This window comes from Plectropomus leopardus, chromosome 8 (genome assembly GCF_008729295.1).
Source record: "Plectropomus leopardus isolate mb chromosome 8, YSFRI_Pleo_2.0, whole genome shotgun sequence".
Taxonomy (NCBI): Eukaryota; Metazoa; Chordata; class Actinopteri; order Perciformes; family Serranidae; genus Plectropomus; species Plectropomus leopardus.
The window spans coordinates 6,153,324-6,165,965 of NC_056470.1; the positions used below are offsets into that span (position 1 = coordinate 6,153,324).

Here is a 12,642-nt window from a genome sequence, read left to right on the forward strand (position 1 = left end):
GGAAAAAAGAGAGAATTATATTGTAATTCATTCCCATGCATGCCGCTCAGAGTAATCACAGTCCATGGCTCCTCTGCCATCAGCGTGGGGTCTCTCACTCTCTCTTCTCTCCTCTTGCACTGTGCAGTAGGTGTGGGACAGACTGGAGGAGAAGAGACACCACCTGCCCTGCAAGTTCATTTACTTGCACTGAGTTTTGATGGTTATGTTGACAATCTTGTTTTCTGGATTTAAAGTGCGCGAAAGTAGTACTTTTGTATAAGCGCTATATGCTATTCAAATGTTTTGCAGAATAATTTTCTAATGAACCAAATTTGGCAAACTTCTAATGCTTATAAAAATGTAGAATGACATCACTAGTATGCAAATTACTGAATGACATCATCCGGTAATTTTAACAAATTTTGGAGCTGGTGCGAGCAACTGACATTGGAAAAAAGTTGGCAACACTGATAGCACTTTGAATGCATCTGAGCTCCAGGCATCAGAGACAGGTAAACAGCTAAAAAAAAACAGTCTTCAAGGCATAAAAATTTATAAATAATCAAAGAAGACATCAGTGTTGGATTTTTCATTATGGAGTTATTTCAAAAAGTTTCCAAAAAGACAGTTCAAGGATGGATTACAAAGCTTCTGATGGGATGCGATCTCACTCTTTGGAACAGCACAATGGCTTGCATTAGCTATACTAGTAAAATAAATATGTTATATCTTTGCAGATATCATCACAGTCCCACGACAGTATCGAGACATTTTTTATTGTGATATTGTGAAATTCAATATCATAACATCCCTATTAGGCAATAACATCTGTGGCTTATTTTTGTAACCGTTAAGTCCACGGGGAAAGATTTAGCACGAGTATTTTGGCGTGGAGGTAATGTGATCACGTCTGTGGTTAATTAAAAGGAAAAAGTCAAAATTTTGAGTCGTTATATGGTCCTGCTGTCATTCTCAGTAAGAGGCCTCCCCCTGCTTGTTGTGGAAAACTGTTCGCCTGGGTGAGTAACTCTGTCTGGATACTGGAGGAGATATAAAAAGTTCTGCTGACTTCCCAGCCTGTCCCCTTCGCTGTTTATTATTTGGATTTGGTGTTGCAGTCATAAAGTTGCAGGGGCGTTTATGAGGAGCTGAAGATGATGCACTGTAGGCCGTGCCCCCTTGGGAACAACACTTCACCACCCACCACCACCAGAGCTGCCTGCACTTTGCCTGACACTGAATCTACAAACCCATCAAGGATGAAGTGAACGTGTTGATGTGTCGTCTGGAGCGTTTAGAGCTGCACAGAGTGAAACTAAGATCCTTGCGTGTAATTCAGCATAAGCACAACATCTGCGGATCATACAGAGCAAGAAATTTGGATGTAATCTTAAGGGTTCTGGGCTTCATTTCATCATACATCACCAAGGCAAACAGAAAGCTTTTCTCAGAGAATGACAGCAGATTGTGGTTAACTCACACTTATCTTTGTAGCATCCTTTGGCATCTCTTCCTCAGGAGCCACCTAGAAAAAATAGTTTTAATATTTAATATATCATTAATATTATTACAGTTAGGTTTCAAGTTTAATTGCGGTTATAAACATTAAAATGGGAATACATTTACCTCAGTATCAATTAAGAGAAAAATCCACAAAATACATGCAGGTAAAACAGTTTGTAACACTAGATAACAATGTGCATGGACTTAGGAATCCCCCCACGTTTGTTCTTCTAAGCACAGATAATCTAAAGCAGGGGTCCCCAAATGGACAAGCTAGATGGTCCAGATCTCTCTTATAAATTACCACATGTTAAATTTTATTTCACAAAATGCAAACAACATGTGAGCTTAAAACAAATATAATAAAACATATTTCATGAATTAATTACAATTAATCAAAGCTTGTGCAGGTTTTTTTTTCTCACCTTTTCAAGGGCACATATATAGTATAGTGAATGGCGCCATTTTTAACATCATGTGCTGTTCTTTGAACACAGGCGTATTTCCTTTTTTTTTGTAATTTGCTTTTTTCATTGCTTTTCAACAAATACTATCATAAACAGAAACAATAACAGCACCAAAAAACAAGCAAAGAGAATAGAAAAAAACCCACCCCCAATAAAAAGAGGAGAAAAAACAACATCTTATACACAGGGTAAGTAACAATTTCACCAAACACTAGTCATAAGACCCTAACAAAGTCTTTAGATCTGTACTTCAAAATAAACTGTTCATACAAACTTGACACATTCACAAGTCACTTGTTGTCCATTCTGAATCGACCCCCGACCCACCAGTTGGGAACCACTGATCTAAAGCAACTTATGCTGAAATAAAACCAAAAGCTAGAGCACCTTTAAGTCAAAGTGAAACCACGAAGCCAGTCTGTAAAGTGTGATGGATGTAAAAAACTGACAGTTTGGATAAACGTTGTACCACTGATGTTTAGTTTCTCATCCAAACAGTTTGTCTGCGTGTAAGCAATTTGGTTGTGTGATTGTTCTGTTTCTTGTCCTCTCTGACTTTACTTTTTAGCATTGCGGCTGTGATCCTATATTATAGAAGGAAATGAAACAGCATTATTACAGATAAGAATGATGGCCAAAACTATAGTAATAAAAGTCATGAAAGATTGTAAATATCAAAAATTGGGTTTGTTGAATTTTTTTAACAGATGCTGCATTAGAGTTCATTTCTTTGCATCATAGGGCAGTCAGAGTTTCAGAATCCAGATATGGACCTACTTCATTGGTTGTCCACGGCTGTCTGTCCGTCCAGTCCAAATGGTTCCTGATGTACCACCACTGGATCTCCAGGGAATACGAGGGAGTTCCCGCCCCTCTGAAGGAGCACGCCATCTCCACATCCTGACCTCTCTGAGCAGTCATATCATGTGGCACCTCTGTGAACATGGCTGGACAGACACAGAAGGAGACACAGTTAACAAACGTGTCCAGTAGTCTTAACCCTTTAACACCTGGATCTGTTTTCTTATGTTGCAATCAGATGCCTTTCACAAGCTTTTAAACCTCTGAAACCTGATTAGATATGATCAAAAAGAGAGGAAACAATGTGCAGAAAACTGTATTTATAATTTTCTTGATCATGTATTTAAAATTTAGTTACATAAAAAAAGAAAACAATTTTTTAGCATTTTCTTGAAGTCATTTTTTGTTGGTTTGACTTTTCTTTCTGTTTTTGCATACATTTATGCAATTTGTCTTGCAACTTTTTTTCTAATTTCTCACTAATTTTCAGGCCATTTCTTGTTAAATTGCTCTTCGTCATCTTCCCATGTTTTTGAAAGAAATTGAACCAACTTGCTTAGGTTTCAAAGGGTTTACATGAAACTATAGTGCAACACTTTTCTGAACACTGATATTTTTCCAGTCTCCAAAAGCTTTCACTTTACCAAGTTATGCAAAAAACAAACAAACAAAAAAAACCCAACAATCAACTATGAGAATATTTAGAATAACATCACACATTACAGCAGAACACTGAACTGAAGTCAGTCGTGGAAAAATGGGTGAAATCTTCCTCGGTTGCATTTTTAAGGCGCTTAGTCACATTATAAGTGTCTGCAATGGTGACACTGATGAAAAGGTGTAAATGTGCGAATGTGTGTTAAAGAAAGTGAGGCAGAGGTGTGTTAAAGTTAAAATGTACTGAATTTAAGTTAAGTAAATGGAGCCTTTAAAATAGGAAACATTGCACCTTGTCTGTTAGATCGTGTAAAAGCTTCTCTGCAGCATTCTGAACACATTAAATAAGGTCACTGAAACTGCAAGAATATCCTAGTCCATCACTAAGGAGACAATATAGTATCAAATGCTGCACTGAGGTCAAAAGCACAGACACTGAGCAGTCATCGGCATTCATAAAGATCCCTTTTCAGTGCTAAGTTTACACATGAAGGTTAAACAGAAAATATACATCAGGAATGATGGTAGCCAAGTGGTTACAGCGCTCGCCACATAACCGCAACATCCCGGGTTAGACTGCAGCCTTGGGACCTTTGTCGCATGCATAACCCCCCCTCTCTCTCCCTCTCTCTCTCTCGCTCTCTCTCCATCCGTTTCCAGACTGCCTCTTCACTAGGCTGGTTTCCATTATAGATTAACACAAAACTTCAGCAATATTTTGAAATATATATTTTAGACATTTTAAAATACAATTGCAAGATGACTGCATTTCCATTGAGCGGTGTTCAATGGCTGTTCAAAACATTGTCAGCTTTATTTCTATTGCAGCCACCACACTAGCCATCATTATTTCCAATCGAAGGCGATGTAGGCGTGTTATGGAGCCAAAATGGCATTCTCCCTTATACATGGGAACAGCCACGTATGAGGGATTTATGGGAGGTGATAGTCCAAGATTTCACAGAGAAATTGTAGATTGAAAACTTCCAGATGATCTGCTCAACTTTTGAAGAGTTATGCGATGCGATAACAGCTCTTATAGCGCCTGGTGCATCATGCCCGAGGGAGCCAAACAGCGAAAAAAAAGTGTTCCCTTTGCAGTTCTGTGAAATATGGCTTTTTCGAGTTGCCTGAAATACCACCTCATGCAAGCGTGAAAACATTTTTGCGATAAATGGGAGTTTTTTCAAAACTGACGTATTTTAATTAGGCTATTCCAATTTGCATAATTGAAGGGTTAATAGAAACCTGCCACCTCTCACAAAAAGGCCAAAATGCAAAAAAAGAAAAAGAAAACATCAAAGAAAATTTGGAAGACTACATGAACAACCTGCACTATTAAGCTTCTTTGTAATTTGCTGCTGATACAACCCTGAACACTGTGAGGCGTAACATTCAGGTGCAGCAGGTCTGAACATTTTAGTCCACACCAATCTGCACAACACCCTTAAAAAAACCCAGCAGACCAGCCGTCATCCTCACCTGCACCAGGGTGTTCAAATCTTTGTATAGAAGATTTTTGTTTAAAGGGAGCCATAAATCTAATTTGTCCATGAATATCCAGCAGCAATCATGAAGAGGGGAAGTTACATTCATTCATTGTTCTGTGTTAAACAAAAGGTAAAAAGAGACAGCAGAACATTGTACTGTATTTCGTGTACTGCTCATTGGTTTGTAGTTTTCTAAGCCTCTCAGAGGTTTCCTAGTCTTATTGAACTGATTGTAGTATTATCTGTGAGCTTTAGAAAGCTAAGTGTAAGACTCTTCAGAGCTGTTTAATTCTGCCTGGTAATACATTTTACAGCAAGTTAAAAATAGACAGAAACAAAAAGACAAACATTTAGTTGAAGAATTAAGTTGTGAATTTGCCACTCTTCTACTATACGTTCAGGGTTCTTTGATCACTATTAAATACATCAGTATTTGACCAAAGCAAAGCCATAGCAGTTATAAAAAATGTAAGCCATGCAGTAATATGTTTATAATCACATGCTTTTACCATCGAATGGTAATTACTGTGAAATGGTAATTTACTATCATAGGACATAATTTCTCAGTTGTCCATCAGTTGTTGAACTGAACTGTCACAGCTAAAGTTGACAAGGAGTTCTTGAATGGACCATTAACTTTGTTTGTGTGAGACTGGGACAGATCTGGAGTGACAGTTGTGTTTCAGTGCCGTCAGCTGGACCGACAGTGGAACAGTGATCGGATATGGAAAGGCTCAAGCTGAATGGTAAACGTCAGTTATCATTTTGTGGACACTGTTATCCAAATCGTCTTACAGAACCATGAGCATACTGAAGTTTTTGGAATCCCTTAATTTGGCAACTCATAAATGATGAGCTCTGCAGAACCAGAACGATTCTCTAACTTGCAAAACTTTTATTCCTTTTTCTTTTTTATATGATTCTGCACTGATTGGCCTCATCATCGGAAATCAAATACAGTGAAGCAGGTTATTATTTCATACTACAAGACAACTTTTTGGGAGTGTGATTTTTTTATACCTTGTTTAGTTGGAATTACACACCAGTGAACTGTATTTCCTGAGTCATTTGCTTCCAAGAATAATTTTATCATTGGTTGAGACACCGGATTTTAATAATAATTAAATATATACACAAACTACCCTTTACTAGGTCCATTTACTGGATACACCAGCATATGGTGTTTGCTCAAAATAGCTTTTTCGTTTTTAAGTTTTAACCAAAAAAATGCAGCTGACAACTTTGCTGAAAGTTATAGCATATATATAAGAGTTTTACCAAACATATTTTCTGCTTGTGACAAAGTCATTAAAACCTTTTATCTTTGGTAATGTTATTTGTGGAAATCCTCCCAGCCTATTAAGTACAAACACCAGATCCATCCATCGTCCATAGTATCATAATTATATATATTTGAAATTAATTTACAGAAATATTATCATTGTTAAAAAAATTTAATTCATTTTATTTTTTTTTGTTGCTATTTTTATAATTTTTCTTGTAATTTTACTAATATCAACACCAATACAAATTTTAGAATCACTTAAGTTGCTCATTGCCTTCTTCCCATGTTTTCGAGAGAAATCATTTAAATTTGCCCAGGTTTCAGAGGGTTAAAGCAGTCTGAGACAAGCACCCAGGCCATTCGGAAAGTGGCTTCAGGGATTTGCTCTGCCATACATCTCAAAAAGAGCGTGTTTAACATTTCCACTCTTCACAACTCACAGCTCTGCAAATCTAACACATGGGTCTCGTGCTGATTGGGGCAAAATGAACGCGTATTTCTCTGACCCCTCGTCTTTGAAAACTCAGTTTTCTTTGCCAACTTTAAGTTTTCTTTGCACATTTGGACATGACATTTTGTAATTTTGCACCGCCATGGATCTGTTTTGCACGGATGCCTGCTAGCTGACCCTTGAACTCTGACAGGTGATGACCTAGACACCTGCCGGCTGTCCATGTTGCCATGACAACGATGTCAGTCGGGGAAACGATTAAGTAAAAGGCTCGGCCCAGGATCGCTGGAACAATCTAAAAATAGACTACATCTATGATGCTATCTCGTGGACATTATCTGTCCACAGACAGACAGACATATAAACACCTGGCAAAATACTCAGAACAGCTGCTGTGATAGTTCCCACTACAAAACGTGTCACCAGGACCACATTTTGATATATAGTGATATACCAAGTTCCTGCACATATTCATGATCAAAATTTCGAAACTTTTCCATGACTTTTCCTGACCTATCATTTTGCACAGTGTTGTTTTTAAATGTAATTTCAGCTAGCTGGGACATATGAATCGAGGGACTAAACACAGTGAGACAATGGAGAGACATACGTGATAGTAAATGAAATGTCGCATATCCACACATCCTCCAAGGTGTTTATTAACTCCATATATCATCTCATGGAAATTACAGGAACAGCACTTTTAATACTGCGACTGTCACAATATTTTACACTCGTCATGTGGGAATTCCCCTTGAATCCAGGAGATCTGTGTTTTCCCTTGGCTGAAATTCTGTGTTGTCTGTCACACATTAAGAGTTTTATTCCAAACTGAGATCAGCACCACGTGATTTAAGTTTAATTGACTATTTAATGTCACTGAAGTGTATCCGCCTTTCTGACAGAAGACTGACACTCCAGAGGATTGTGTGTGTTTTCAATCAGGCTGCCATTCAAAAGCATTCAGAATAAGTCCTTCTCAAAATGTCTTAACTTTTGCCCCTTACTTATAGATTAGTCTTGTTTATTCAGTCAATAAGCATGAGTCAAACCTGCACCAAATAAGTGCCGTTCACAGATTCAACCCTGGCCGTTCAAGCACTGAGGCTGCGCTATGGATCCGTCTTGTATTACAAGAACAGAACAAGCCTCTAGTCATACATCCCTCTTGTACATTGATCAAATCTGCTTGTATTTTTCATTTGTGAAACCTGAAACGCACCAGGTATCGATTTGACATTAGACAGCCGGAGCCGGCAACAATGCCCACAGCTCCTCTTCTTGTTGATAATATTCAAAGCTGGGACAGAAACAACTGCTGTGTAAGAGATAGAACCTCTGAAGTTGCTCTCAGCAATGATAATCTGTCTTTCCCCACTTAGCTGTGAAGCCCGCAATGCAAAATCCAATGCACATTTCTGCCCTAATGCCTCACACATTTGGAGACCACAGGAAATGTGATAGTCATCAGTAGTCCATTATAATGTGAGGGAGATAATTCTCACGGAGTAATTTACAAAATCCACACAGCAAATGATAATCTGATGACATGAAGTGCTGTTTCTCTCAGTAAAACATCTTTATTTGAATCATTTCAGCACATATTTGACACCTAGATACTCACTTTACTGTTAAAAAGGACAAGTTAAAAGAAAATCTCACAACTTTAAAGGAACAGTGTGTAAGATTTAGGGGGATTTAATGACACCTAGTGGTGATCATGCAGATTGCAAATTAATTTATTAAAATTATAAATAATCTTTGGTATCTTTTTTTTCAACTGGCAGTCTGAAATGTAATGTTAGCTCTTCATGGGTCTTAACTGCAACTGGACTGAATGCTGTCAGATTGGTTCAAACAAAGTGGATCATCTGGGAAACTGAGTGCCAATTTGCATGGAATAAATAGCATCCCTGTTGGTTGAATGGACGATAATAAAGCAAAATGAACTGATTCATAGCACACTTTTTAAATGACATTCCTTCTGATCTTTGGCTTTGGAGTAAGGTATCAAGTATGTTCAAGTCAAACGGCTCAAGTCCAAGTGAAGTCACAAATCATTAAGGTTTAAGTCTTAGTCGACTTTTTGATTTTGTCAAGTTGAGACTATAGTCATCCAATTTGATATGTAACTCGAGGCAACACATAAAACAAACAGACTGGGGGATTTAAAGCCGTCAAAACACTGAATAAAGCAGTTTCACATCAGATAAGTCATCAATTTCTCCTTGTGGTGGGGCTGCTAACTACTGTAGCTGATGCAAAAACACAAAAACTCAAAAAAAAAAAAGCAAAAACACAAATGGCCCCATGTTAGTTTATCCCTTCTGGGCTACTATAGAAACATGGTGGGTCAACATGACTATCTTCATGCACGAGGACAAGTTTCCTATGTAGATATAAGCAGTTGATTTTAAGGAAAAAAAAACATTAAAATTCTTATTTTTAGTTGATTATAAACTTAAGATGACATACTCATTATATTATATTCCATTTCTGCCAATATGTCCCCCTAAATCCTACACACTTGACCTTTAAATGAAATTTTTATCTCCTCCTGCTCTGCAAATCTCTATATTCCATTGATTCTGGTGTGACAATGATTTAAACATGTGGCTATCCGATGCTGTATCTCTTAGTAACAGTCATCTCTAAGCTCCATTGTCATTGTTCAGACCATAAAAGGCTGCAATGAGTTGGGTCTGCTCGCCCTCAAGCATTATCATTATCTCCAAGATAAACAGTGGAAGGCTCTCCGCAAATCAGTGCTCACAAGCTACAGTACGGCATCCATCCGTGTCAACCCATTTACCAAGAGAGTAAGGGGACACGGACAGAGAAATTAATATGAGAGAATGAGTGTGAGGGAAAAAGAGACTCTGTATGTGTTTGTGCGATGAGCGGGAAAATAAATCATCAGCAGAGATTGAATTAATGAGCGGGTAGTGTTTATGAGGGCGAGCGACTGTGTGTTTGTGAGGGACTAATATATCGCGAGGATAAAGGGAGAAATTAATATGCGACTGCGCGGATGACAGAGAGAGAGAGTGGCAGAAGAAGAGGAGGAAGGCGGAGGACAATGTGTGAGGAAGCAGATAGCTGTGGGCGGGTGCTGCGGGGACGCCTGTTATTGTTTATTTCTTTGACAAATGGAACGTGGTAATTACAGTTGTGATAGAAAGGGAAGCAGGAGATGTTACTCTGTGGCATATATTACTCCAGGCTTCCTAAAAATCCACCCTACTCCATCTAATAGCTTGTTTACCCCACTCCAAAATAAAAATGTTTCAGAGAGAAACAATTTGAAATAGAAACAACAGGAGTTACTCCAAAAGCGATATATTATGATATACTGTACATCAGTGATGCTCAACTTACAGGGCCAAATGTGGCCCCCTAAAATCCGAGAAACGTCATAAAATCCTAGACATGTCCTGAAATCCTAGACATGTCCTTAAAGCCAGAAACATCCTGAAATCCTTGAGATGTCCTAAAATCCTAGAGACACCCTGAAATCCTAGAAAACATCCTAAACTCCAAAACACATCCTAAAATCCTAGAAATGTCCTAAAATCCTACAATTGTTCTAAAATTCCAGATATGTCCTAGAATCCCCCAAAATGTCCTAAATTCGACTGCCATTTTACATCCTAGGCATGTCCCTAAAATCCTAAAAGCATCCTAAAATCTTAGGAATGTCCTAAAATTTTAAGAATGTCCTAAAATTCTAGAAATATCCTAAAATCCTTGAAAGTCCCGAAAACCTTGAAATGTCCCTAAATTCAAAAAACGTTCTAAATCCGAAACATGCTAAAATCTGCAAATGTCTTAAAATCCTAGCAACATCCTAACCCTAACCCTAACCCTAAAATCAAAGAAATGTCCTTAAATTCTTGCAGTGTCCTAAAATCCTAACAATGTCCTAAAATCCTATGTCCTATAATCTTTGAAACATTCTAAAATGCTCAAAATGTCCGAAGATCCCCAACATGTCCTAAAATTCTTGCAATGTCCTAAAATCTAAGAAATGTCCTTAAATCCCCGAAACATCCTAAAATCCTTGAAATGTACTAAAATCCAAGAAATATCCTACAATCCCAGAAGTCTCTTTTGTCAGAGTTGTGCGTCAGCCAGCTTGCTTTGGAGTTCAGTTGTTTCAGCTTTAATATTGGTTGAATGCCATTTTGTTGTCCTAATAGGCTTAAATGGAACAGAGCCACCATTAATGTTTTTAGTTCTGTTGTTCCCAAATGGGGGAACACACTTCCAAACTCTGTGCGCTCTGCTGAGTCCCTTTCTACTTTTAAGAGACAATTGAAAACTCATTTGCTCCGAGAACACCTAGGCACTCAACCCGACTCTTCTCCGCTTTGCCCTTTGGGGTAAATTAAGTCAGAAGGTCCAAAACCCAGCACCTAATGATTATCTAGCACTGACAAAGTTGTGTGATGTTGTATGTTGACTGTCATCGTAAGTAGTGATACTGAGATTGTCGAATCTCAGATGCTGAGATCGCTACTGGTTATTACTTGGTTTCAAAAAAAAAAAAAAAAAGAAAGGGGGGGGGCTGTGCGGCACTTCTTCTGCCACTAGACGACAATACCTGTGACCAATCACACCTGAAGCACTTTTTGCACTTACTAAGGGTTTTTTCCTTAAGTCTAAATTCTTGCTTGTGTTGTACGTCGCTTTGGATAAAAGCGTCTGCTAAATGAAATTGTAGAATTGTAGAACTGTAGTTACTTCAATACACCAACAATAAACTAACACAGACTGATAGCCAGCAGTGTTCCCACAGTAATTTTAAAGGCTTGGCGGGATGCCGGGCCAAAGGGAACCCCTTTCTGGCCAAAAACTGCCAAAAATAATATCCTTTCTTCTGTTCTCATTTTGTAGTTGCACACTACCATGAATCAGTAAACTAGGCAGCAAGTGTCTGTGGTTAGTTCATGTGTCTGTAATACGAGCAGGACATTCAAGTGTCTGTCATCTGAACCGCTAAATTGATCGTGTGAAGGGAACGATTTTGGTGAGCTACCATTTACAAACAGGCTCGGCAGAAAATGACATGCTTATGTGTTTTTGTGTTTTTTGCTGAGCTTGACCAGATGATATTTGGTTTAAATAGATCAGAGATGCTGATTAGCCTTTATTGTTGTCCTTGGAGTTTGCTCCCATTGCATTTTATGTGGATTAAGCACTGAGCCGCACCACATGGTAATTTATGAGGTAATTTGACCTTGTATGCTGTGATTAATCTGGCAAGCGCTTCACACACCAGCAATAATTTTGTTTGAATAAAAATTAAACACCTGGCATCTTCTCCACGTGTTCTTCAACAGTATTTGGAAGAAAGAAATAACAGACGAGAAAAACTGACATACTAGCTTTTCAAATAAGCACTGTGTGTGGATCTAATTCATACAGATGCTAAGAGCAGTTTGTGTGAATTTTGAAAAGTAACTGATAATTATTTAGAAATGTAACTAAAGCATACGCTGTATATGTTGTAGTTGCCATCTTGGTTTTTGGAGCCAGAAGTGACCATATTGCAATCCTTCCCGCTATTTGTAACTGACAAAATAATAATCAAATGACTCTACGCATAACTTAGTAATGCAAAACATGCCTTACTGCCCAACACTGCTGACAACCAAAACTAAAGCTAATTCATTTGTCAGGATACTGAAATGTTTCATGGCATTATTAATACACAGCAAACATCTTATAGGCATAAACCTGCTAAATGTGGCCAGCAGTTTGTACACATGTGGAGCGGTTTTCTGCCTCATGTGTACAGTTAAAATCTAACCTCATACAAAAAAAACTCACTGCAAAATCACTGCAATCTCTAAAAGAAACTAAAAATTTGCATATAACAAAGGTTCATTCAAAATATTAATATAGTGTTTATGAAGTGCTTTGACAAACAAAGCAAAAGCAGAAATGGGAAATATAGAAGCCAATACAACAACAGAAAGCCAAACAGTCCTAGAGAGCACAAGT

At 38.0% G+C, this 12,642-nt stretch overlaps 1 protein-coding gene across 1 annotated transcript in view; it reads right to left on the reverse strand.

The window, feature by feature from the left end:
- The window catches only part of LOC121947259 (V-set and transmembrane domain-containing protein 2-like protein), a 92,965-nt gene that overhangs the window by 33,243 nt on the left and 47,080 nt on the right, over positions 1-12,642 (reverse strand). Inside the window, exons 2-3 of the mRNA XM_042492227.1 lie at positions 2,730-2,899; positions 1,463-1,507 (exon numbers count right to left, since the gene is read on the reverse strand). Coding sequence (XP_042348161.1) covers positions 1,463-1,507; positions 2,730-2,899 — 215 coding nt within the window. The remainder of the gene's footprint in view (positions 1-1,462; positions 1,508-2,729; positions 2,900-12,642) is intronic.